Consider the following 24,043-nt stretch of genomic DNA (forward strand, 5'->3'; position numbering starts at 1 on the left):
AGACATGCTGACCTGCAAAAAAAGGGGCAAAGTGTGCAGTGCTGGGGTCTTCTCAGTGGGAAAACACAGTCAGGTTGGTCAGAGAGCTGTAAAATTTTCTGGGGAAGGCTGAAAATTAACATCCTGCTATTTCCAACAGCATGACCGAGCTGGAGAAAGAAATAAACACTCTGAGGAGCGGCCTGAGAGCAGTGGAGACTGTGAGTATTACTTAAATAAAATACAGTCCAGCCTGGCTCCAGGCAGCACGGCATCCCTCCTTGGGGAGGCAGGCAAGGGAGCTCCCAGCGAAGCTTTTATCTCACATCCTGGAGATCTGTTTGCCTTTCCTTCCTGCCCTGCACGTGCTCCTGTCCTCTCAGGGCTGTTTTGGCACTGAAGTTGCCATGTGTGTTTAGGCACGTGCGTGGTTTATATCTTAATACATCAAGGGAGGGTGAGTAAGCCTCGTTATGATGCCCACGGAGGACCTGTGATGTGCAGAGGGGTCCCCCCTCTTGGCTGTAAAACCGCAGAGGGCTGGGGAGCACTTCTGCAGCCCAGCTGGAATGGTGATGAAATGGTGGAAGTATCCCCAAGGACTCGCCGTCTTGCTTAATTATCCTGCTTCCCACAGGCTTTCCTGCGAGATTTGGCTCGAAAGCTTACTGCAGGCATTGTAAAAAGGGTTAATCCAGGGTGCCGTGTGTGGCAGGGAGGAGCAGTGGTGGTGGTGCAGACAGTACCCTGGGCACTGATGCAGGCATGCTCCCAAGGGAATTGCTGGATACTGATGGTATTCGTGTCCCTCATCAGCCAGGACCTGACCAGATTTACTTTTTTTTTTCCCCCCCAAAGGAGCTGGATTTCCAGAAGTCTCAGGTTCAGCAAACAGGTGACAAGTTTGTGTCTGTCGTCAGCCAGTTCATCACATTAGCCAGCTTCAGCTTCTCAGATGTCGAAGATCTTCTGATGGAAGCAAAAGAGCTGGTAAGGCCACCAATGTCCTTGTGATCTGGGTAGTGTTTCAGCCTTCCCAGATCACGTGTAACTGTGTGTGAACATCTCCAGTGCCTCCCCCATGAGGTCATGTGAGTGTCCTGCTGAGACTCTCGTGTGAGAAAGGTGCTGGGCTGCTCTTCATGTTTTGTTTGGGGTGGGTGTGTGGGTACATCCCTATCTGTCCCCAGGGCCGCCTTCCTGCTTCACAACCCATCATGGCAGGGGATTGCAGGTCAGACAGCTTCTGGGACACAGGATGTGCTGTAGAAAGCCATGAGATACCTGCCTACCTTTTGGAAGTGCAAGGCAAGGGCTAGGCATGGGAGAGTGGTGTCCATCAGGGGAGGAGACAGTAGGTCATTTATGAGCGTCTTACTTTTGGTGAAGAACTTTGACTCAAGCCTAAATGGCTTGCTTTGCTTTCCGTGTCTTAAAATGGAAATATCCCAATTTTGGGGGGCATTAGAGTTAAGAGTGTGGCTGCTGGGGCATCTTGGCCAGTGAAGACTGAAGGTGGCAAGAAAGCAGGCTGTTCCATCTGGGGTTGATGGAAGAAGAGGAAAAATTAAACCAGGTCTTCATCTGGACATGAGGTCACCCAGAGCTTGATATTGGAGGCAACCCAGGCTGCCTGAGAGACCCCACTTGTACGGGGGTAGCTGGCCTGGGACGTGACCAGCTCTTCTCTCCAGAGAAAAGTGAGAGGAGCTCAAGTGACATGAATTGAGGCCAAACTCAGACCTGGATAGAGAGGCTCCTGAAGAGTTTTGCTGTTCCCAGAGTAGTGCCTTGGTGAGAGCTTTGCAGCCACATGCAGTGACCTCCTGCCAACATTGTCCTTTTCTCCCCACTGGTCTGGTTTAGCTCACAGCAAAGCCTGGTTTAACTAAGAGCAAAGGGGTGGCCACTGGCTGACACTCGTGATTCCCAAGCACCTTTTACTCCCTTCTTTCAGCAAAGGGACACATTGGATTTCCATTTTGCCTAAGTCCTCCACTATCCCCTCCCTGGCCTGGCCTTCACCTTGATGGAAGTGGCAGGGAAATAGTCCAGCAAAGGCCGTTTTAGAGGTCACATCCTTGTCCCATTGCAAGAGCTACATCTCCAAAGACAGTATGTGTCCATGTGACAGTATGTGTCCCTGTGTCATCTCCTTCTCCCTGGCTGTACCAGTGTCCAGTTGGCACTGTCCTCCTGACCATCCTGGGCATATTATGATGGACCTTTGCCTTCCTGAGGCCATGCCTAACCCAGGCCACCCTTTTGGACTGCTGACCTGGCAGATCTTCCCTGTAGTGAGTTAGGACTATGGAAATGGTGACAAACGCTTTCCAGACTATATCATCTGCTGACTTGGCTGGATCTGGAGGAGAAGGTCTGGTCACGGTCCCCAGTGTCCATGGAAGTCTGCTCTGAAGGCATTTGCAGCTGTTCCCGTGGTTACTGGATGGGCTGGGCTGCGGGGAGCTCACCAGCTCTTCTCTTTTTAAACAAATGTCCAGATTCAAAGTGTGTTACTGCTTTCTCTTAGGAAAACAGAAACATCCCTGTTTTGTAAACTTGATATCCCATGAGGATAACATTGTCAGCCTTTCCTTCCCCCCACCAGAATATCTTGTAATGTGGCAGAGAATTTAGTATCTTGATTAAAATCAACAAGAATAACCTCAATTATATTGACTTATATAGTGGCACCTCTCAGATTCCTCCCTGCATCTTGAAGTGTTAAGTCTCTTAAGTAAACAAAGAAATAAAAATGCCCAAAATGTCTTTTGAAGAGCGTGGGGCACCCCTGCAAATAAAACTAAATCATACAGGCAGGCTTTAAAAATGTTCCTCTTGTTCTACCCTGAAAAATCAAAGCAACTAATAAATCTGTTTGTGCTTTGATTTTGTTTTTCCTCTCTTTTAAGCTTGCTTATCTCTGGAACGTGCCATCACAATTTTAACAAACTTTCTGTGCACAAAGACTCTCCTTCAAACTGGAAGTGAGAACAAAGAGTGTCAGTCCCAAGGACAAGTCATGGGCTGCTTGGGGACTGGGGTGCATCACCAGATCATGGATGTCCTGTGCTGACCTCTGCTAAGGCCTCGTTCGACTCCCTTGTATTAATGGTGTGCAAACAGCACAAAAGGCCGGAAAACTCCCTGTTTCCCTGCCCAGGGCTGTGCCTGAGCCTGGGCAGAAATCTCTTTTAGAAGTTTCACCAACACATTTGGTTTCAATAGCAGAGCATGTGGCAATGATAAATAATACCCCAAAAATACTTCAAAGAAAAACTTAAAAGTGCGAGTTTCCCTTCCCCTGCCGTGTTTACTATTAGTTTTATGTCTTCGGTCCCACAATATTTTGCTTCCTTGTTTTTACTGCTGCTTAGTTAATAAAGTGGAGCTGGGGCAGGAGAGGCTTAGCAGAGCCAGAGGCGAGATGGGGACAGGGGGTTTCAGAGTAAACCAGGTTGGCTCTTACAGGACAGCAGGTAAAACATCAGATGATTTACTACATGTTTAAATCAAGACTTGATGAAGCAAAGCCCTGCTCTCTGCCAATGGCTGCTGGAAGGGTTTCTCTCTGCTCCATCAGGTCAAAGGTTTCCCGTGGGGGTTTCACCAGTGCAGTGGGTATATCCCACAGTGACGCACCCCTGTCCTTCTCTCTTCCAGTTTTCCAAGGCTGTCAAGCACTTTGGAGAAGACACGGACAAAATTCAGCCCGACGAATTCTTCGGCATCTTTGACCAGTTCCTTCAGGCCGTGACCGAGGCCAAGCAGGAGAACGAGAACATGAGGAGGAGGAAGGAGGAGGAAGAGCGCCGGGCGCGCATGGAGGCGCAGGTGAGCGGGCACCGGCGAGTCCGGCAGCATACTTGGGGCACCTGGGGATGGCAACCATGTGGTGCTGTGACCCACGAGCAGCAGCCATGGGGCTGTGACCTTCAGCCCATGGGTTGTATCACAGAATCATAGAATCTCAGGATCACAGCGTGGTTTGGGTCGGAAGGGGCCTAATCCTAGTTCCAACCCCTGTGCAGTGAGCAGGGATACCTTCTACTACACCAAGCCCTACCCAGTGTGGCCTTGAACACTTCCAGGGAGGGGATGTATCAATAACCCTGACCAGCTCTCACGTGATGAGCACTGGGGTGGGAAACCGCTCTTGTTCCATGAGTCTGGGGGTCCCTGTGCATGTGTTGGGCACTCCACAACCCCCGGCATGGGAGTGAGGTGCCTTCTTTCCCTCCCCCTCCATGACCTGTAGCTGAAGGAGCAGCGGGAGCGGGAGCGCAAGGCGAGGAAGGCGAAGGAGACCGGGGAGGAGAGCGGCGAGTTCGACGACCTCGTCTCGGCCCTGCGCTCGGGCGAAGTCTTCGACAAGGACCTCACCAAACTGAAGCGCAACCGCAAGCGCATCACCAACCAGCTGGCTGACAGCGGCCGGGAGAGGCCCGTCACCAAGCTCAACTTCTGAGAAACAGACAGCAAAAAAAAAAAAAAAACAAACAAACAAACAAAAAACCCCCGCGGGTTGGTCTTTCTGAAGTGGCTGAGTTTTTCTTTTTATTTCCATTACACTGCCTTGCGATTCGAAGCGAAACAGTGGCACGCTCTTTCTCCCCGCGGGCGAGTGTGTGTGTGTATATACTGTGTATATAGTCGGGTCGGGGGGCGCGGGCGGAGGTACACGGGGCGGCCCTCGCGTGGGGTGAGCGCCAGCACCGCCTCCTCCCCGCCCCAAAAAAGTAGTTCTCCCCATGCACAAGCACAATGCCGCGTCTGCGGAGCAAGAGAGGACCCAACCCAGAGCCGCCGGCGGTCCCCGTGGCCCCCAAAGCCAACGGGAAGCCGCTTCCTGCTGCTCTCCTGCTCGGTTCCATCCCCCCCCCCACCCCGGGGCCATTTGCAGGGGACGCCTTGCACACAAGCTGAGCAGTTTAAAGAAGAAAAAAAAAAAAAAAAGAGCAAAGTTGACTGAACTTTAATCCATTGTTTGTTTGGGGTTTTTTTTTTTTTCTTTCCTCACTGTCGCGATTGTTCCGAAAATCTCGCAGTTCCGTGCGTTCGCGCTGGTTCCCGAGCTCAGCGCCGCGGGCGTTCCCGGCGATGCTCTTCCCGTCAGCCTTGGGGAACGCTCTTTTTCCTCTTGCCACCACCTTGCTAAAGGACAAACTTTATAGCCCAAAGTGCTTATCGCTGTAACGCCACACAGATGTATTTATACTGTTGCAACGTTTTCTGGCCCAGGACGGTGGGAAAGGTCGGTTCTCGGAAGAGACGAAGAGCATAAACTTTTGCGATGTAATTTTTGTTCTTGCTTTCTGTTCAGTGGGACAAACTGTATCCTCTTGTCAAGGTGGGTCGGGACCGAAGGTCTCTGAAATACAAAGGGTTTGGGGTAAAACCCGCCAGCTTTCACCCACCTTCTTTTCTTTTTCTTTCTCGGACACACAGAAGCAGCGATGCCAAGAAACACTTGTCTCTTAGCCAGGTCCTTTTTCGACTGGTTTTTCTGTTCGTTGTCATTGCAAATTTGTAAGCAGAACTACCTGTCAAATGTCAGTCCGAAAAAAAAAAGACAAAAAAAAAATACCAATAATAAAAATAATTCAGAGCTCTCAGGGAGTAATAATTTAAAGGTTTAGAAAATTAAGAATTGGAGAATAAAAAGTAACCACCATTAACATATTAACATTTCTATTCTTAAATTATGCTGAGTATATAGAGGACTGTTACTTTTTACTTTTATTTATTTGTGGTATGTTTTTTAAGGAAGCAAAACAAAATCTTTTTATACCACCGATACTTTTGTGATCCTTTTTTTTTTTCGTTTGTTTGTTTGTTTGTTCTTTTTCCTGTGGAGAGATGAGTTTGTCCCTGTTGCACTAGATATTAACACTATTTGAAATAAGGTTGGTTGTTCTCTTTTTTTTTTTTTTGTCAGATAATCGGTATTACTGGTGGGGTATGGGATGTCAGTTAACTATATGTACTGTATAGCAAAAGTGCTGTTTAAACTAATTTGTATAAAAAAAATGGTTCTAAGCACCTGAAGGCCGCGGGGTCTGTGTGCTGAGTGAAAGCTGTGAAATCTCTCTCGAAGCAGAGTTGTCAAGAGCTGTGGTTTTACCATTTTGTTCTTTTTCTTCATTGCAACTTCTAACGCACTGTAGATTGAAAAAAAAAAAAAAAAGAAAAAAAAAAAAAGACTTTCTGAGTAGCATTTAAAGCAGTAATAAATAAAGCAGGTAAGCGCAAAAATAAAGTCCAGCACCTCGTATCCAAGCAGCTGCAAAACCTGCAGATTGTGTTCAAAGGTGGAGTTAAGCACTTTGCTTTAAGAAGGAGGGGGAAATAAAGACAAAAGGTAATGATAATACTATTCCTTAACTAAAGTGCCTCTATTTATATTTTTTATTTATGGCTGAAAAAAATGGGGCTGATACAATTGAGGGAATGGACTATGGGGGGAATTGAAAATATGTAAAAATAAGAAGGAAAAAAAAAAAGGTTAAAAAAAGAAAAGTCTGGCCTCTGATGGTTTAAGGAATGGTTGGTCACACGTGTTTAATTTGAAAGGCAGTGGGAGTTGGAAAGGGTGATCCCCTCCCGGGGTCCCTGGGTGCCAGCACCCACCCCGGCTCCTGCTTCCACAACCCCAGTGCCACATCAGGACCTTTCCTGACAGATTTCCTCTTGCCCTTCCAAACCTGTTGGGTTTTGTGTTTTTTCAATTGTTTTACAACAGCCTGGTTATTAGGCTGACTTTGCCATTTCTTTGTTTTCTTTCCAGAAAAAAAAAAAGATAAAAGAAAAAAATACTGTATCTGTATAAATAAACACAAAGGCTGTGTGCAGGTAATTCCATGTGCCATTGTCGAAAACTACTTTTAGGTTGGTGCTGGTGAAAGTAGCCACTCTTTTCTCTTGCGTGTGTATTTTAAAGATGATTTTTTTTTTTAATAATGCCAAAAACAAAACAAAACAAAAAAAATCCATAATAATTTGTAAACTAAAGTATATGTCTTGGACTTTATTAGCTTCATAGTGACCAAGGTAGTCTGTTAGGTGCAAGGATGTTAGTAGTCTTAGCTAGTGGGAAATGCTGTGTAATGTTATGAGACTGTACATTTTCTAAGATGGCAATATGCAATAAAGAAAAACGATTTCGGTGAGTGTACATGGCGGAGGCATGGCTTATTTTCCAGGGGAAAGTAATGGGATAGTTGGGGATTGAGACAGGTGTTGAAGAAAAGGCTCTCTGAGGGTTGCTCTTTTTTGGGTATGCTTGCGGGCTTTCCCGGGGTTGGCTGATAACCCCACTTCACCCCTTCCCTGCGGGCTGGCTTTCAGGTGGTTGGGGTGTTTCCCACCCTGTTGTTTCCCACCCTGTTTTAGGAAATGAGGTGTTTTTCCACCCTCCAGGCTTGCAGCATCCTTGTCCTCACCCACCTCTGGGCTCTGAAACGCCTCCCACTTAACAACCCCATTCATTTCTCCCCACTGCGTGATTTCTAATTCCTGTTCCCACCTTGGTGGGAACTTTTCCAAAAGCCCACCTGGGCTTTTCAAGGACCCTGCATTGAGGCAGCTGCCAGTTTTGCATCATGGGATTGGATCATCTCCCTTTCTGCAGGAGACAGTGCTGGCTGGGCTGGCCAGTGTGCCTCTAGCAAGCCTATCTAGACACAGCAGAGATGTTTTCTTGGCAGTAGCCCAAACCCTTCCTGGCCTATTCCCGCTCCCTGTTGCCTTTCCCACACACCTTCCTGTCAAGGCTCTGTGCTATTTTCTTCTTTTTCCAATGCTCTTTGCATGGCTGATCTTTGCAGCACCCAACACCCCCAGACCCTGCTGTCTGTAGCGATGGGAGCATCTGCATCGTGCTCAGACCCATATGCTTCCCCGCCTTTGATCAGGGCTTTTCCAGAACAACCAGTTAGCTGGCCCTGAGCCAGCACAGAGGGGGCATCTAACACATCCCTGGGCTTCTTGGGGATTCCTCTGGTGCCATCCCACCCAGCACTGGGACTGGCAGGCACTGCAGCTTTCTCCTATTTATAGCCCGTTGATGGTGTTTCCTACCACGAAGCGGATTTATGCCCCAGTCTGGGTCAGATTTGGGCTGGTGGGGAGCACAGGGATACTGTGAAGAGCACAGCTTCCTTTGCAGCACCCGGTAGTCATGTGGGCTGTTGATGCCATGGGAAAGCAGCCCTGGGCTGTGATGGAAGGACCTAAGGAAAAAGGGGAATGGTTTCAGCTGCTCTTCCTGTCGTAAATCCCCGTGCCCCCAGCATAGGGCTGATCCGGGTTCAGCCATAAATGGATGTGAACAAGCCAGCCACAACCTGATGAGGACCTGAAAATTCTGGTTAGTGGCAGGTTTCCTGGGTCACACCACTCTGTGACAAGGGATGGTCCCCAGGATGTGGAGGGGCAGTGGGAGATGTAAGCGAAGTCAGGGCATAGCTTTTTATTCAACCAAGGTATTTGAGGTGGGGAAAAAATCATAGTGACTTGCAAGCTTCACAGTCTTCAAACCTTCCCTCAGGGCTGGATTAGCAGCATCTATGGCTTAAGAATATAAATGTCAGATACAATGCTTGTCACCCCCAAGAAAAGGGGACCAGGGTGGGTGCTCTGCTAGACTAGCACAGCTGTGCTGTGTGAGCCCATGCCCACTGATGTCCTGGCAGGGGCAGGGGGGGATATTCACCTGAAAAAAAGGCTTCTGTGTCCCAAATGCTGGCTGTTTAGTTACAACCATGAGCCAGCAGCCAGTGACAGCCGTGAGCCAGCACTCCCTTGTGTGCTGGATGATCCAAACCTGCCCAGACTCGCCGGTGCCAGGGGAGCTGCCGGGCATGGCACTCCTGGAGGAATTGCCCCATGGGGCCACCCGAGTTGGTGGCACCAAACCTGCTGAGCCAGCCTCGGCTCTGCTCCACTCCAGCCCGGTGGCTTTCCCTGTTGCCCAAGGCTGGGGTGACTGGGAGTCCTGCAGGAGTGAGGAGTGCCAGGTGTCATCTCCCGCACCCGACCTGTTATCTTTGGCATCAGGCCCAGCCTGGAAAAGATGAGTCAAGAGGTTGAGGCAATGGCCTGATGCAGACACAGCATTGCATGCAAAGCTCAGCTCAGCAAGTAGGACAGGCATGGCTCCCCATCCCTCCGGCAGCACTGCCACTTTGTGCCACCAGCAAGGAGTTGCAGGGTGCCGGGACAGCAGGAGCTGTCTGGATTTCATGTCCAAAAATACTTGTTTACTCCCAAGGAAGGGGACAGTGGACCAAATGTATCTGTCAGACTTCAATATCCCTTCTGGAGACCCTCAAGTCTGGAGCACAAGTCTGATGAGGAGCAGCTCAGCGAGCTGGGGGGGCCCAGCCTGGGGGAAAGGTGGCTCAAGGGGGGACCTTCTCGCTCTCTACAACTCCCTGAAAGGAGGTTGTAGCCAAGGGGGGATCGGGGTCTGCTTCCAGGGAACAAGTGACAGGACAGGAAGAAATTACCTCAAGTTGCACCAGGGGAGGTTTAGATTGGGTATTAGGAAGTGTTTCTTCACGGTAAGAGTGGTCAATCCCTGGCACAGGCTGCCCAGGGAAGTGGTGGAGTCATCAACCCTGGAGGTATTTAAAAGATGTGAGAATGTGGCGCTTGGGCTTGGCAGTGCTGGACTAAGGGTTGGACTCGGTGATATTAAATATCTTTTCCAATCTAAATGATACTGTGATTCTAAACAATTCTGTGATTCCATGATTCTCAAGCCCCATGAAAACTGGTTATTTCTGTACCAACCTGTGCTGTGGGTGAATGTGCCCTTCAAGCTTTGCTTCTGTGGGTAGACAGGAGACCTAAACGCAGTGGATGCAGGAAGGAGGTGATGAGCCCCATCTCCATCCTGTCTCCTGAAGCAAATCCTGCCAGATATCTCTCCTGTGATCTTTCTCCCTGGCAGTGCCTGTGGTTCTCCAATAGGTGCATGTAAAAAGAAGAGTTCTCTGTTTGAATCATAAGTGCTCTGATCTGAAACCTTTGTGCATTTTGTATTATTTTTAGCCTTTAAACCAGGTTTGCTGAGAGCATGCAGGTGAGCCAGGGAGAAATCCCGTGCTGCTGGGCCCCAGCAGAGCCTCAGCAAAAGCAGCACCACCATCTGCTGGCACGTTCCAACTTCAGCATTTTAGAGCTGTCGAGTGCAAAATCATTTCTGCTTCTTGTTTTCCTCTGTGATCTCTACTGTGGTCTGAAAAGTTCTCCAGATAAATGCTAACTTTTCTTTATAAGTTTCCCCCAGCATGGTTGAGGAGGGCTACTTCTAATTCTGTCCCTCGTAGTTCAAGTCAAACAGCCAAAGGTCACAGCATGTGGCTTCTCTGTGACTTCTGACAATGCCAGACCTTCGGGTTGGTGCACTACGTGTGCACATGCAGGCAACACAAATGCATGCATGTTTGTGTGAGACAAACTAACTCAAACCCAGCTTTGCACTCTGTTGTCACCTTGCATGGACTCGAAATTAAGACGGAGTTTCCCATTTGCCAGGACAAGTCTGTAAAGGTAAGTCATTGAATTGCCACTTTTCCATTGCTTTCTTGCCCATATTCCAGCATTTGTGCTCTCAGTTCAGACATGGCTGTGCAGGGGTAGGACACACACACTGTGTATTTGGGCAACAGCAAGCAAAGCTGCCCTAAACCAGGATTATCCTGGGCACAGCAAGTCTGGAGGACATAGATTTTTGTTCCTGCTGCCCTTTGGTCTTCCAGGATGCTGCTGTAAGATGGGCTGGGACTGTGCCCATGACCTTACCTGGGCTTTGGGTGCTGAGTGCTACCAGGAGCTTTTCCATCTACTTGAATTTGTGCCTGTGTACCTCCACACAGCCTTACTTTGCCAAGCTCTATGCAGAGCATTCCCTGGGTTCAGGGAAAGGTGAGGAATTCCCAGTTTTGTGCTTCGCCCAGCTCCCGATCTCTGCCTAAACCCCATTTTTACAATGAAATCAGTGAGAAGCACTCAGGCAAGACCTAGTTTCTATGGCAAATCTTTCCAATTTAATAGCAGGAGGCGATCACCATTTGATTTATATTTTCTGGAAAGAATCCACAATTCAGATGCTGCATTCAGAGCTCGACATGACCTCAGGGACGGTATATTACCAAATGTTCTGTAAAATGCACCAGACTGAGCACAGAAGCCACAGGCGCAGGTCAGGGAGAAGCACAAGTGCTGCACAGCACATCAGATTTCACTGGAAAAAAATAAGTGACCTGGTTACTCAGAGCATTTTTTTATCCCTGATGCTGAGATTAATTCAGAGTATGTTGCTAAATCAGGTAAGCAAATTACATTTATGTGGTCGCAGGGAATTGCTGGGAGAGCAAGACGAATTTAACACAGCATTATCTTGCTGTTTTTACCCACATCTATGACCCTGAGGGGGTTTTAATTTGTAGGACCCATCCAGGGGGGTTTGGTTCCTCAACAGATGCAGCACCAGCATCCTCCTAGCTGCCCTGCTTTCTGGTGGGGTGGGCTAGCCTGGTGCTGGCCATCAGTCTCCCCTAGGAGCCAGCCTAGTGTCATGTGCAGCCCCAACCTGGGGACAATTTTCACCTGCCCTGAGCATGCACACCTCAGTGAATCCCTCTGGCCAAGCCCCAGGCATAGCCAAAGTGTTTAAGCCTGTGCATCAGTCCTGCTGGCAGAAGCTGGTGGAGATAGTCCTGCCACCTTCAGCCAGACTTGGTCTGCCCCCTAGGAGAAACAGAGATCTTCCTCCAGTTGTGGAAGGCTGATCAGCACTGAGTATTTCCACTCCTGAACTACTGAGGAATGTCATTTTCCCAAGCGACCCCCCCTGAGTCACCCCTGCTGCAGCTCCCCGCTTCTCCTCATGGTGGCAAGGAGAAGAGGGTGTCCCTCTGTCTGAAGGGAAAGCAGGCATCTGGAGCACTGAGGTTTGCAAATGCCTTTAACTCTTCAGTGCACACAACAGTAAAACCCCCCTGAGGAAAGGTGCAATCCTCTGTTCTGAGCAAAGTTTGAAAAAAAAAAAAATCTTTGTTCTGTTTATGAATCCCTTTAGATGTTCCCCTTCCTTATTAGCTTCTGATCTGACTATGCAAGAGATAAGATTAAAAGCAGTTTATAAATAGGTGCATGAAATAAAGGATCCCAAGTATTATGTATATTCCCCAAACATTTTTGTGGGCTTCTGGAAGTGCTTGGCTTTGCAGAGGAACCTGGAGGATCTCAGTGCCAACAAGACAAGAATTAGCACAAATAAGAAGTGTTTCCCCGCAGAATGAATGTGCTTCCTCTACTGAATCACAGTTGTATCCTGCTCATCTTCCACGATCACCCCAGAAGCCCGTGGGCACACTGGTGTGCTGTGTTACCCAGCACAAACAGCCCCAGAAAGGCTTCAGGGCTTGACTCCCTGGCTGAGAAGTGCTGGAGGGTGTCACCAGCTGCCTTCCTTCTGGCACAGCTGCCTGGAGAGGAGGGGGGTCTTTGTGATGGAATCCCGTGCTGGATCTGACCCTCAGCACACATCAGGCTGTGTGGGAATTCCTCTTGCTGTTGAGTCCCCCTTGTCAAATCTCCTCTGGCTCTGGTCAGAGCCTCCTGGGGTCTTCTTGGCTGAGATCATCCATCACTCCCCAGCTAGACTAATGCAGGCCCTGGTGTTGTGCCCTGGGGTTTCTGCTACTTTCATTTTGATTTCCTCAGTGACTCATCCATTTCATGCCACCGAGGGGGGTTTACAGTCTGCCTCCCCCGTCCCTTTTCCTCCTGCTTCTTGCAGTGGTGATTTCCTAGGAAAAAGCATCTAGAGATGCAGAGCTGTTCCCTAAGTAGCGCAGCTGGGGTGACTGCAGATGCTTCGAGACCCAGCAGCATGGTGTGAGAAACCCATTGCTCCTTTGCAAACTGGGAACAGCAAGAGGGCTGGCCATGGTGTGGACAGAGCCTTGTCCTCCCACATCCAGCCAGCACAGCACAGCACAGCTGGGCATGGGGTCACCTAAGCCCTAGATCCCATTGTGGGTTACTCCTCCTGCAGGATTTGGGACCATTTTGTTCTCCCTGTGCTTAGTTACTCCCTTGTGGCTCTGTAACTCCCTGCAGGGTTACAGTTACTTAGCGGATCTAGATGGGCACCTGCTATTTATTGTTAACAATCAGAGTCACTAAATAAAAACACAAAAGCAGCTGGAGTGAAAGAGGCAGCTCTTCTGCTGAGCTAAGCACCCTGTCAGCATCAGAACTGATCTCACCAGGCCTCCGACTGCAGCTTTTGCAGCTCTGGAGCATGTGCAGCACAGCCGTTAATTAGCCAGCATTGCACAAAATCAAACTCTTCTGATGTGCTTTCCAAATTATTCACTTCAGACTCTAGAACAAACCTTGCAAAGAGCAGCACATGTTGAATCTGTCTTTCAGACTGGGGTTTGGAGAGTGCCCTTAGGGCTTTCACTGCATCAGCTGCAACCTCTGCTCTGAATGCTTGTGTTTGGGATGCAGCAGTCCTGAAGGCAGAGTGGCTGATCCCATTAACAGAAAGAGGTTTTTCTTGGAATAACTAGAGGAAAAGCTGTGCTTAGTTCTCTGCTGGCATCTACTGGATACACAAACCAACAGCAGTGCTGAAAGAGAAGCAGCAATTGCGGATCTTACACCCAAGCTATCCCCGTTCTGCTGATTGATGACAGGTATTACAGCCTATCACACTGTCACTTATAAATACTGTTAATTGAGCTGCTAATTGTTCACAGTTCATAAATTATGCACACAGCATTTGTTTTGAACAGAGACTTGGTCCAGAGACTAGGAAGGGAGAGGAGAATAATGACTTAAATGAATCTGATTATTAAATCAGAAGGAAAACTACCAGTCGCCTGCAGTTGGAGCAGTACCTTCTAAAATGCTTGTCATTCATCAAGACCATATATTTTTTCTAAGATATAATGTATTAATTAAATCAGTGACATGTGTATCACTGCCAAATCATAGTGACATTCTTAGACTGAGGGTCAGTATGCTGGAAAGTCAACAAGGGACTAAGAGCCCAAGGACTCATTTTTAATTTGACTAATGTTGTCACTGGTATTCAGGGTTGAACTGGTCTTCAAATCATGTTAACTGCTTTGTCTCATGCCAAATATCCTGCACTTACAAACCCACATGAATTTCGAACTAAAAAGTGTCCCAATATCCTTGTGGAAACGAGATTTCAATTCACCTTGTCCAGGCTCATCTGAAGGGAGGAAAAAGGAGAGAGCCATGGCTGGAGGGTTGGAGCCTCAGAGCTAGCTTTACAGTGTCTAAAACTGCAGTGTCTTGCTGCCTTCTGAGTTCTTCAGCCCAAAGAAAGGGGATTTCTAAGCAGGGTGACACCAACACGGGCGTGTGAGAGAGATGTGGGGGTGATGTCCCATAGTGGCTTGGCCAGGAGCCACGCCCTGCAATGTTTTCTCACCTGGGAACAAGCAGCTGTGACCACAGGCACAGTTTTCAGAGCTAAACAGTGAATTAATCCTCTGGTTTCTTTCTCACGATGAACACATGGAGCTATTTTTAGGTACAGGGACAGACTGACACTCTGGTTTGTGTGCTAGCATGGCAAAGGCCTTCTTGCCCACTCTGTAGCGCTGCCTGAGAGGCAGAAACCTTCAGCACAGCTGGGACACAGCAGCATTTAAAGTACCATTTTGGCAAGCAACTGGCAGCCTTTGGTGTGGTTTGTGTATGAATCTCTCTGCTTGCTGTGGTTTATTTAAGACCCTTCACCTTTTGGTTGGATTTTTTTAAAACACACTTTTAAAAAGGCGGCTGTAGAGACCCGTGTACCTCACTAGTTCAACAGTGCTGTGACAGGAGGAGCAGCTGAGGGAGCTGGAGGTGTTTAGCCTGGAGAAAAGAAGGCTCAGGGGGGACTTCTCACTCCCTTCAACTCCCTGACAGGAGGGTGGAGCCAGGTGGGCATCAGTCTCTTCTCCCAGGTAACAAGGGACAGGATAAGAGGAAAATGCCTCAAATTGCACCAGAAGAGGTTTAAACTGTTTATTATGGAAAATTTTTTCATGGAAAGGGTTGTCAAGAACTGGAACAGGCTGCCCAGGGAAGTGCTGGAGTCACCATCCCTGAGGGGATTTAAAAGATGTGTAGCTGTGGCACTTGGGGACCTGGGTTAGTGGTCAACTTGGCAGTGCTGGGGTAATAGCTGGACTCAATGACCTCAGAGGTCTTTTTTCAACTGCAATGATTCTGTGATTCTAAGATCATGAGAAGTACAGGCCAGGCACAGCTTTAAAACACAAGCTAGCTCTCTATTGGGGCTGCAGCAGGTCCATGTCAAAAAAGATCTGGTCAAGAATACAGTCTGGCCTGATTTAGTGTTTCACAGAAACGTGCTAATCTGTGATGGCTCAAAGACCACAGCCTGCTGTCCTCATTCAACTCTTCACATACAACACTAGCACATGGGCACTGCCCAATGCTTATTAAAAATGTTTTACAATTTACTCCAGCTTCACTACCGCCTTCTAGCTGTGATAGTTCCGCTCCTGGAGCAGCTTCTGTGATACTTCGTGGTCGACCTCAGTCCTGACATGCCCAATCCTGCCCTTGCCAGAAGGAACTGCCACAGAGATGTTTACCTGGACTGTGGTGCACCGGTCAGGGCATCAAATCAGTAGGAAACTAAATCAGCATGAGAAAGAGGGAATCAGTGGTTGTTTAGTAGCTGAGATAATTAACAAGAGTCAGCTGGGGTGGTGGGGACAGAAGGGACAAGGAAGGTGGCCAGAGCCAAGCACTGAGGGACATCAGCCACATGGTCTGTGTGGCAAATTATCCCCCAACAATCTCCTTGTTAACCCCTGCAACTACCTAGGAAAGAGTTAAATCTAATCTCGCCATTCACAACCACCTTTTCCCATTTACACTAGCCATGCCTTGCTGTGGAAGGGCAGGTATGCCAGAAATTCCTGTCCCACCCTTCCAACAAGCCACCGGTGTTTACTTGCTGTCAAACAGCTCCTGTGAAAAGCTGTGGGCTTTCTGCACAGCTTCTCCCTGAAACAGCAAGAAAACACTGCTGAACTTGCAAAATCCAGTAGCTGCAGGGCAAAGTAGCAGTGCTGAGTAGTCAAATCTTTTCCTAGTGGACTTCAGGAGCATCACAGAAGAAAGTTACAGTAACGCTTAGAGCACGGAAACCAGCTGCGCTAAAATTTCACAAACAATGATGTCTCTACTGTCATTCATCTGGCAATTTTTCAAAGGAGTTCCCTTCTCAAGGCTGGCCTGAGAATGATGACAGGCTGAGACACTTTCGCTTCCTGCATAAAAGACAATTTATTTCTTGTCTCACAAAATAATGACAGTGTGTTTACTTGCGTCACAAAAAGTTGAAAAATCCGGTAAAACTGAAACATTGTATTTTTAAAGCCTGTACAAAGAAAAAACACTGCCCACCTCTTACACTTAACTGTGGCAAAAAGAAAGGAAGGCCCAATCTTAGTTTCTGATTCAAAATACTAATTTAAGGCTTTAGGCCTTCGAACAAAAAGATAACACTGATAAATTAATACAAATTTATGCCATACAATCACACTTCTGTTATTTTCCTTCTTTTTCAACAGCAAACAGAGCTGGTCTTTATATATTATACTCCAATGGATTGCTGCCATCAATACAATAATCCCTGTTCTCTGTATATACACATTTTCACATGCTGAAGAGCACAGAGGGAGCACATGGTATTGCTTTCCCTCTCCTTTCAGATACCTCTCGCACACAGTTAAACTCTTAGAGACAAGAGACACTTCAGATGAGCTCAAAAACAAAACACACACCTTGAGCACAAACTCAGTGACACCACAGTCTACGGTCACACACTTTTCCTCAGTCTGTCTGAGGAACTCAAGTTTCTCATATTCACAGTATTTAAAGTTGACTGTACCTGCAAAAAAAAATGGAAAAGGCCACTGAAATTCTGACAACTGAGGTTTCATCTTCCTTTCTTTCCCTCTCAGTATCATACATCTTCCCTTTCAAAATTACTGTTTTGTTATGCTTCAGTTTAAATAATAAAAAAAAAATAACTTTAATAGATCACTTTTTTAGCCTGTCTTACAGTCTTACATGACTTTATAACTATTGGCACTTCCACATATAATGGGTTAAAGCAACATTATCCTGCCATGATGCATTTTTCACAGTGTGATATTTTCAGTGTGTCTTCCAGCTGCCAGTGCTCAGCTTTCAATTGCTTTTTTGGCACTTAACAAACAGCTCACACATTCAGTCAGTCAGTTTGGGCTGCAGTGGTGTGTTGGCCTCTGAGCTTCATTGTGATACTTTCTGCAGGACTGGACCAAACACTGTCTTGTTCTTGCAGCTGAGCTCTTGTGTTGGCTGGGCTCGGAGGCTGCCACCAGTGCCACCAGGAAAGGCTTCCTTTCCCTGTGGAGCTCTCACTGCTTGCAGTCTGGGCCACCAAACCAGAGCTCACATAATGAAAAAGAAACCACGCTATGGCTCATGTGCAGTCCCATCTCTCCAATTTCCTGGTGGTCTGGCTGCAAAGGGCTCCAAGCACTGGGAATCTTCCCCATCTTTCCTCAGGGAGACAGCCCCAATGCCTCTATCCCTCGTCCCTTCAGAGGCTGGTGTCGATGGTGCCTGCTTTGGTCTTCAAGGTGGCCTCAGAGATGGTGTCCGGCTGCCCATCTCGACAGAAGAGAACAGCGGGAGTCTTGCAGGCCCACATGGCCACCTCTCCCCCGCTCGCCGGGCTGGAGGAGGACAGGGCGCTGCCAGGGGGTCCGCTGTGCCGATTGATGTAGCGTTCCCGGACACGGTCAGCCCTGCTGCGGGGCTCCGGCTGGCGGCCCGGGACCGACAGGTAGGCGACCATGTTGTTCCGAGTCCTGTAGCCCCCCTCCCGGCTGCGCCGCAGCAGCACGGAGATGTTGGGGTTGCGGGCGGCGTAGATGAGGGGGTTGATGGCGCCGTTCGCCCAGGCCATCCCGCTGGCCACGGCGTCCATGGTGGGCGAGAAGGGCAGGTGGCCAGCAGCGGCGGCCAGCCCCAGGACGCAGTAGGGCCCCCAGCAGCAGATGATGGAGACGATCATGATGAGGACGGTGGTGGCCGTGCGCATCTCCCCGTAGGCCCGCAGCAGGTGCCCGTAGGTGGTGAGGGGCCGCACGCGGCTCTCAGCCAGGCGCACCGCCCGGCAGATGTTGAAGTGGCAGAAGCACATGACGGCGAAGGGCAGGAGGTAGCAGAGCACGATGAGGGCCGCGCCGTAGAGCGGCCCGAGCCGCGAGGAGCCCCAGGGCAGCACGTAGACGCAGCGGTAGGCGCCGGGACGGGCTTCGCGGTGCCCCTCGCCCGCCAGCCCGTACCAGGGCCCGGCCAGTGCCAGGGCGCACAGCCAGACGGCCGCCAGCAGCTGGGCAGCGCGGCGGCGGCCCATCTTGTGCCGGGGCTGGCGCACGATGGCACAGTAGCGGTCGAAGGAGAGCAGGGCCATGGTGAGCGTGGCGGCGATGCCCAGCCCGGCGTGCAGGGCGGCGCTGGCCAGGCACAGGCGCTGCCCGAAGAGCCAAGCGCCGGGCGGGCGGCTGAGCAGGCTGAGGAAGGCCAGGGGCAGGCAGAGCAGGGCGCCCAGCAGCTCCGACAGCGACAGCGACAGCACGAAGGCGTTGGTGACCGTGCGGAGCTGCCGGTGCCGGGCGATCACCAGCAGCACCGCCCCGTTGCCCAGCGCCGAGAGGGCGAAGATGAGCAGCAGCGCGGCCGCCTGCGAGGCCAGCGCCGCCGCCGACCACCCCCCCGCCACCCCCGCCGCGGCCCCGCCGCTCTCATTGCCGCCGCCGCTGCCCCGGGAGAGGTTTCCCGGCTCCATGCGCAGCCTCATGCCCCGGCCCCGCCGCGGCTGCAGAGGCGCTGCCGCCGCTCCCGGCCCCGCCGGCCGCTGACGTCGCTCGGCCGCCGTTGCCCGGGGAACCCGCCCGGCCCGGCCCGGCCGGACCCGCTGGCGGCGGAGCGGAGCCCCCGCAGCCGGGCACGGGGGATGAGGGATGCCGGGCGTCACGGCTGGGCTGCGGACGGGGATCCCCCCCTCACCCCAAACCGGCGTCATCGTCATCACAGAGTCCGGGATGGGACCCCCACGGACGCGGTCAGCTCCTCTCCCCTCCCGGCCGCTCTCCTCGCACAGCCCCGCAGCCTGTCACGAAGGACCAGCTACCCCCAGACACTTCAGCAGAGGCCGGGACCATCTCACCCCACACTGGCGTCATTCCCATCCCAGAGTCAGGGATGGGTCCCCACAGACCCTTTTCTATTCCCAGATCCCATCAGCTCCTTCCCACTCACGTCCCTCTCCCTTCACATCCCTCTCCCCTCACATCCCTCTCTCCCCCTGTCCCCCTCTCCCCTCCCATCCCCTCTCTATCACGAAGGACCAGCTACCCCCAGACACTCTGGCAGAGGTTGGGACCACCCTCCTTCCCACTCTCCAGGCTGAGGGTTGAGAGATCACCAGCTGTAGGGTTGAGGGATCCAGTCAGGGACCCCCACAAGGGCAGCAGGACCCTGTCCCCCCTCTCTCAGCCATGCTGGAGCTGTCTGCCCATACCTGAAAAGTTTCCTAGGGATAGGGGTAGTGAATAGCTAATTAAGGTTGTGCCCCAATTAATGGCTGAAGTTTCCAAACGTTCTGTGCTAAGCTTCGTGACTTGCTGTCCCAGCTCTTTCCGGTGGGGAAGGTTGGGGGGCTGATCACAAGGGAGATGCCCAGAAGCTGAAAACACATGGAGGAGTTTGCTCCTGCAAGCATGGAGGGTGTGCATGTCACTTCTTGCTCCCTGGGACCAGAAGCTGTATAGGATTTACCCAGGGGTTAAAGGAAAACTGTGAGCAAGAACTCCAAACACTATCCTAAAAAAATTCTCTTGGCAGTGCAGCCATTCTCTCAACAAGGGGATTTTTGTCTATTCCCATTCCAAAGTTGTAATTTTCAACTCGGCAGAAGAAATTCCTCCCAGGCATTTTGATGCCAATGTTTTTCCCAGCTCACCAGTATGACTTTCTCCCTTCTGCTGCAAGAGCTCCCAGGAGATGATCATTCTCATGTCTCATTTTAACAAGTGCACCCAGACACTCCAAGTGTCTTCAGTAAGCAAGCACCACTTTGTCCACAGACACAGAAGAACTGACAGGCCCCAAGTGGTCTGAAGCTCTGCTCCTGCCACTGCAAATGCTTGGTTTGGTTTTTCCATTGGCAATCCTCTCTGGAAGGACTCTGGCAAAGCAAACACTGATTGCACCCCACTGCACAAGCTGCCTCTGGGCTGAGACAAAATCACCAGTAAATAATTACCTAAGGTCATAGTAGCTCAGACCTTCGAATACAGCTGCTCCTGTTGAAAGTTAACCGTGGGATATTTGCAGCCCCTGGTCTGAGATAAGCCAGAGAGGAAGGTTTAGGGAAGCAGCGTGGCATGCTCACTCAGTGGGGACAGTGGGAAGTTCACCCCCAGCCCCAGGATGCAGGAGGGATCTGGTGGAATGAAGCCAGTGTAATTGAGAAAGGAGGTATCTGGAAAGGCCTAAGAAGGGAAGATGGGGCAGGAGATGGGGCAGGAGATAGAGCAGTACAGCTGGCAGTGCAGGAGACAAGGATTCAAACCAACAGCCATGACACACTCAGTAGAATCCTGGAAATGCGCTCTGGAAGGGAAAACGAGGAGAAAGGAAGTGTTTTCAGCTGGCATTTAATAGGAATCTCACTTTGAAATTCATAGTTTTCAGACACAGAGAAGGCACTTAACTTTGAAGACAGATCTCCAAGATCAGCTCTGTTTTCTGTGAGTAATTATTGTGGAAAAAAGAAAAAAAAAAAAAAAAAGAAGAAAAATATTACAGCTTCTCAGAGCGGCCCGTTTATGCTAATCACAGCGCACCCAATATGCTAATCACAGCAGGGCAGCACAGCTTGTTATCTTGAAATACAGCAGATGCTGTCACACCACCCAAAGCTGTTCTCGTTGCTGTGGCATATCGTGGCGAGAACAGAAATTCCTGGGCAGGAGAAGCGCAGCACCACCAGTGGGACAGTGCCGTCACCTGTGGCTCGGGTCACTTGAACAAGAAGCCGTATTTCAGCGGGTCCTCCTCCTCGACAGTGAAGGTGGCTGTGCCGGTGTAAAAGGCTTCTCCTGACACTTCCACAATGACAGCGTTGTAGTCCCCAAACTTGGCTTCCTGCAGAGGGATCAGGATCAGGACAGAGGCGACAGCAGCTTTCCACGCTCCCAAGCCCAGAAAATGCCAGTGCTACCTGGCACTTATGCAGACACCCCTCTCAGAGCACTCTGCCCTGCCCAGGTGCATCCCAAAGGGTGCAGAAGCCACGCAACACAACAAGGACTTACCGTTACTTGCTTTTCTAAATAAAATCCCTGAAGCATGAGGTTTATGGGAGGGCAAGACCCCCAGGCGCCTCCCCCCTTCCACACGCCCTTCCCCAGGCAACAGAAAGGCTTTTCTGCTTCCCCACTGAGCCAAGGCAACAGCAATTTTCCAGCAGTCCTTGAGACAGGGGGAAAGACCAGCACAAGTCACTTGCCTTCACTGCCTTCCCAGTGAACAAGGAGCCTGTGGTGCTGCTCCGGAAGGTTCTGGTCTGATTCAGCTGGATGAGTCCCTTATGGTACTGCAGGGCAATGCGAGCTGTCACACCCGAACCCGTCGGACTTCGGTCAACCTACGCGCAGGGGAGAAGACGAGCCAGCTCTAGTATTGTGGGGTTTAATAGAAAACAAAACTGCTCCCCTCAGATCTCTCTGGCACCCTTATACTGTGCCTGGGGGAAACCCCTCTAGCCCAGGGTTTTGTACAGAATCTGGATACATCACAGTGGAAGGTTTGGGGTATTCCTGGATTGTGATTAGCTTTGGCACATTTATAGGGATCAATGATCTAATAAATACTGAGGCTATTTAAGGAGCACTTGAAAGCTTACCAGCATCATAACAAAAGGACTCAGAGGGTCTAAGGCCACCCTGTCCCATTCTCATATGACAAGGCAGGATCAGTTCTCCTTATGCTGAGAGAGCTGCTGGTAAGCCTGGTTTTTAAAACCTCCAAAAGCACAGCCAGTTTCTGAGGTGACCTGTCCCAGTGCTCCACATTCCTCACTGCTGGGAAGTCCAGCTTCCCCTGCCATTTGTGCAATACTGCAGACAAGGACAGAATTTAACACCCCACGTCTTGCTCTGTTCATCCCCAGAAACCGTTCTGTAGATTAGGACTTTAGAGACGTGCACTATGTTGGGATCCTGCCTAAGTCCCTGAACCTCTGGGAAATTCCTATCAAAGGGTTTGTAGGTATAAAACTTTTTAAAAGGTCACCATCTAAGATGTGCAGAAGAACTTCTGCCACTAGGAATTAAAACAGGATGTGTGAAATGACACTTGGCTCTTCAGGGACAGACATGACAGCAGCAAAAGTAATCACTGCCCAAAACAAGCAGCAGAACTGTCCCTCTTCTCTGCAGCAGGTGTAAGAGGGGACAAAGGTGCCTCATGTGCCTCAGAGGAGCCCGTTTCTGTACCTGCTCATCTGCAAACACACAGATGTTGGTGGTGGGCTCCTCGCTAAAGGCATCTTTCCCATCTGTCAGGATGGTGCCGTAGAGGAAAGCCAGGTCTTCACTTTCGGGATGATGAAGTTTGAACTGGGAACAGCACAGAGAGGGTCACACACAGCAGTAGCATGTGCAGTACAGCTTCCATGAGGGACCAGAGGAAGCAGTCAAGGCCACACTGCTGCATTGCCACCTCTGCTTCTCCAGTAACAGAGATGGACGCAGCAGCAGCTCCTTCTTACATCCTTGTAAGGACTCTGAGATTCAACATGGGGCTGGAAGGATGAGAATCCCCCCCCCATCCTAAGTATTTCAGTCTGATGCAGTTACTGGGAAGGGAATATGCTGGGGTGCCACGGTGCTCCCCCATACCTGTTTCTTCACCGCTTCTGTTACTGCGCTCGCTGCACTGACAAGGTCTCTGGTCTTTGAGGAGCACACATCGAGGCCCAGCTGCTCGGCGCTGAGGAAGGCGTAGAAAGTGCCACCATAGCCGATGTCAACCACCACCTTCCCATAGCCAGGGACGTCAATGGCCAAGTCTGAGCAAAGAAAGGGAGGGAGGTGAGCAGGGCAAACCATGCCAAGCCCCGGGCTTGCATATGGACTGAAGGAACCCCGCTGCACGCCAAGAGCAGTGGATGACTTGAATGCTCCCGTGCATGTGATGCCTTATGCCACCCTGACAACCTCTGAAGGGCATCAGAATCAGGGAGGGATCTGCCACATGCCCCTCAGCCAGGCCCCCAGCCCCCCCAAAGCCCACTGCAGCGGGCCGGGCTCCCACCGGTGGCGGCGGCGAAGGCGGGCACGCTGTGGAAGCGCACGGGGTTGCCGCTGCGCCGGCCGTCCCAGGGCACGAAGGCGGTGACGGGCCCGCAGGGGCAGCGCAGGCGGACGGCGGTCTCCGGGCGGGCGGGCTCCGGCACCAGCCCGTAGTCGAGGGCGAAGCGCCCGAGAGCCATCACGGCGTGTCCGCACATGGCGCTGTAGCCGGCGCCGTGCAAGAACAGCGCCGCCAGGTGCGCGCCCTCGGCGGCCGCCCCGCCGCGCACCACCACGGCCCCGTACATGCCGGCGTGCCCGCGCGGCTCGTGCACCAGCGCCCGCCGCACGTGGTCCTGCGCGGCCGCCACCTCCCGCCGCAGCGACAGCAGCGACAGCCCGCCCGCCGCCGCCCGCTCCGCCGCCTCCAGCCGCGGGACGATGCGCAGCGGCTCGCCGCCCGTGTGCATCTCCACCGTCTGCAGCACGGGGCCGGAGGGCGAGTGCGGCGGCAGCGCCCGCCCCGCTCCGGCTCCGACACCGGCGCTGTCACCGCCGCCCCGCGCCGCCATCGCCACAGCGCCCACGCTGAGGCCACGCCCACGTCTGACAGATATATACTT

At 51.0% G+C, this 24,043-nt stretch overlaps 3 protein-coding genes across 6 annotated transcripts in view; 1 reads left to right on the plus strand and 2 right to left on the minus strand.

The window, feature by feature from the left end:
• DAAM1 (dishevelled associated activator of morphogenesis 1) overlaps nucleotides 1-6,803 on the plus strand; it is a 94,860-nt gene extending 88,057 nt beyond the window's left edge. For 2 of the 3 annotated variants that reach the window (XM_027905537.1, XM_027905539.1), the window contains 4 exons: nucleotides 140-200; nucleotides 838-969; nucleotides 3,646-3,816; nucleotides 4,241-4,450. In XM_027905537.1, the coding sequence (XP_027761338.1) occupies nucleotides 140-200; nucleotides 838-969; nucleotides 3,646-3,816; nucleotides 4,241-4,450 (574 nt within the window). Of the gene's footprint in view, nucleotides 1-139; nucleotides 201-837; nucleotides 970-3,645; nucleotides 3,817-4,240 lie in introns of all 3 variants that reach the window. The other variant, XM_027905538.1, reaches the window with a different exon arrangement.
• A 9,047-nt stretch (nucleotides 6,804-15,850) lies between these two features.
• Nucleotides 15,851-18,931, minus strand: GPR135 (G protein-coupled receptor 135). The gene has a single exon (XM_027905546.1). The coding sequence runs from the start codon at nucleotides 18,917-18,919 to the stop codon at nucleotides 17,654-17,656; it is 1,266 nt and encodes a 421-aa protein (XP_027761347.1). The 5' UTR covers nucleotides 18,920-18,931; the 3' UTR covers nucleotides 15,851-17,653.
• A 1,832-nt stretch (nucleotides 18,932-20,763) lies between these two features.
• L3HYPDH (trans-L-3-hydroxyproline dehydratase) lies at nucleotides 20,764-24,015 on the minus strand. Of its 2 annotated transcripts, XM_027905544.1 has the most exons (5): nucleotides 23,443-24,015; nucleotides 23,028-23,197; nucleotides 22,623-22,745; nucleotides 21,635-21,772; nucleotides 20,764-21,270 (listed from the first exon to the last, which is right to left on the minus strand). In XM_027905544.1, exons 1-5 carry the CDS (start codon nucleotides 23,990-23,992, stop codon nucleotides 21,145-21,147), a joined length of 1,107 nt encoding a protein of 368 aa, XP_027761345.1. In that variant the 5' UTR covers nucleotides 23,993-24,015; the 3' UTR covers nucleotides 20,764-21,144. The 2 variants fall into 2 exon arrangements, with proteins under 2 accessions (XP_027761345.1, XP_027761346.1); XM_027905545.1 differs by lacking the exon at nucleotides 22,623-22,745.
• Nucleotides 24,016-24,043: the final 28 nt, after the last annotated feature.

Source organism: Empidonax traillii, unplaced genomic scaffold (genome assembly GCF_003031625.1).
Source record: "Empidonax traillii isolate 1590-97213 ecotype Southwest subspecies unplaced genomic scaffold, ASM303162v1 scaffold1164:size165317, whole genome shotgun sequence".
Taxonomy (NCBI): Eukaryota; Metazoa; Chordata; class Aves; order Passeriformes; family Tyrannidae; genus Empidonax; species Empidonax traillii.

What these genes read in the sequence shown, in the direction of transcription:
- L3HYPDH (XM_027905544.1), bottom strand. Translation starts at nt 23,992, where the DNA reads ATGGCGGCGCGGGGCGGCGGTGACAGCGCCGGTGTCGGAGCCGGAGCG. An exon ending in CGCCTTCGCCGCCGCCACCG is followed by an intron (nt 23,198 to 23,442) that starts GTGGGAGCCCGG and finishes TTCTTTGCTCAG; the next exon opens with ACTTGGCCATTGACGTCCCT. An exon ending in TCACTGGGAAGGCAGTGAAG is followed by an intron (nt 21,271 to 21,634) that starts GCAAGTGACTTG and finishes ATCCCTCTGCAG; the next exon opens with GAAGCCAAGTTTGGGGACTA.
- GPR135 (XM_027905546.1), bottom strand. Translation starts at nt 18,919, where the DNA reads ATGAGGCTGCGCATGGAGCCGGGAAACCTCTCCCGGGGCAGCGGCGGC.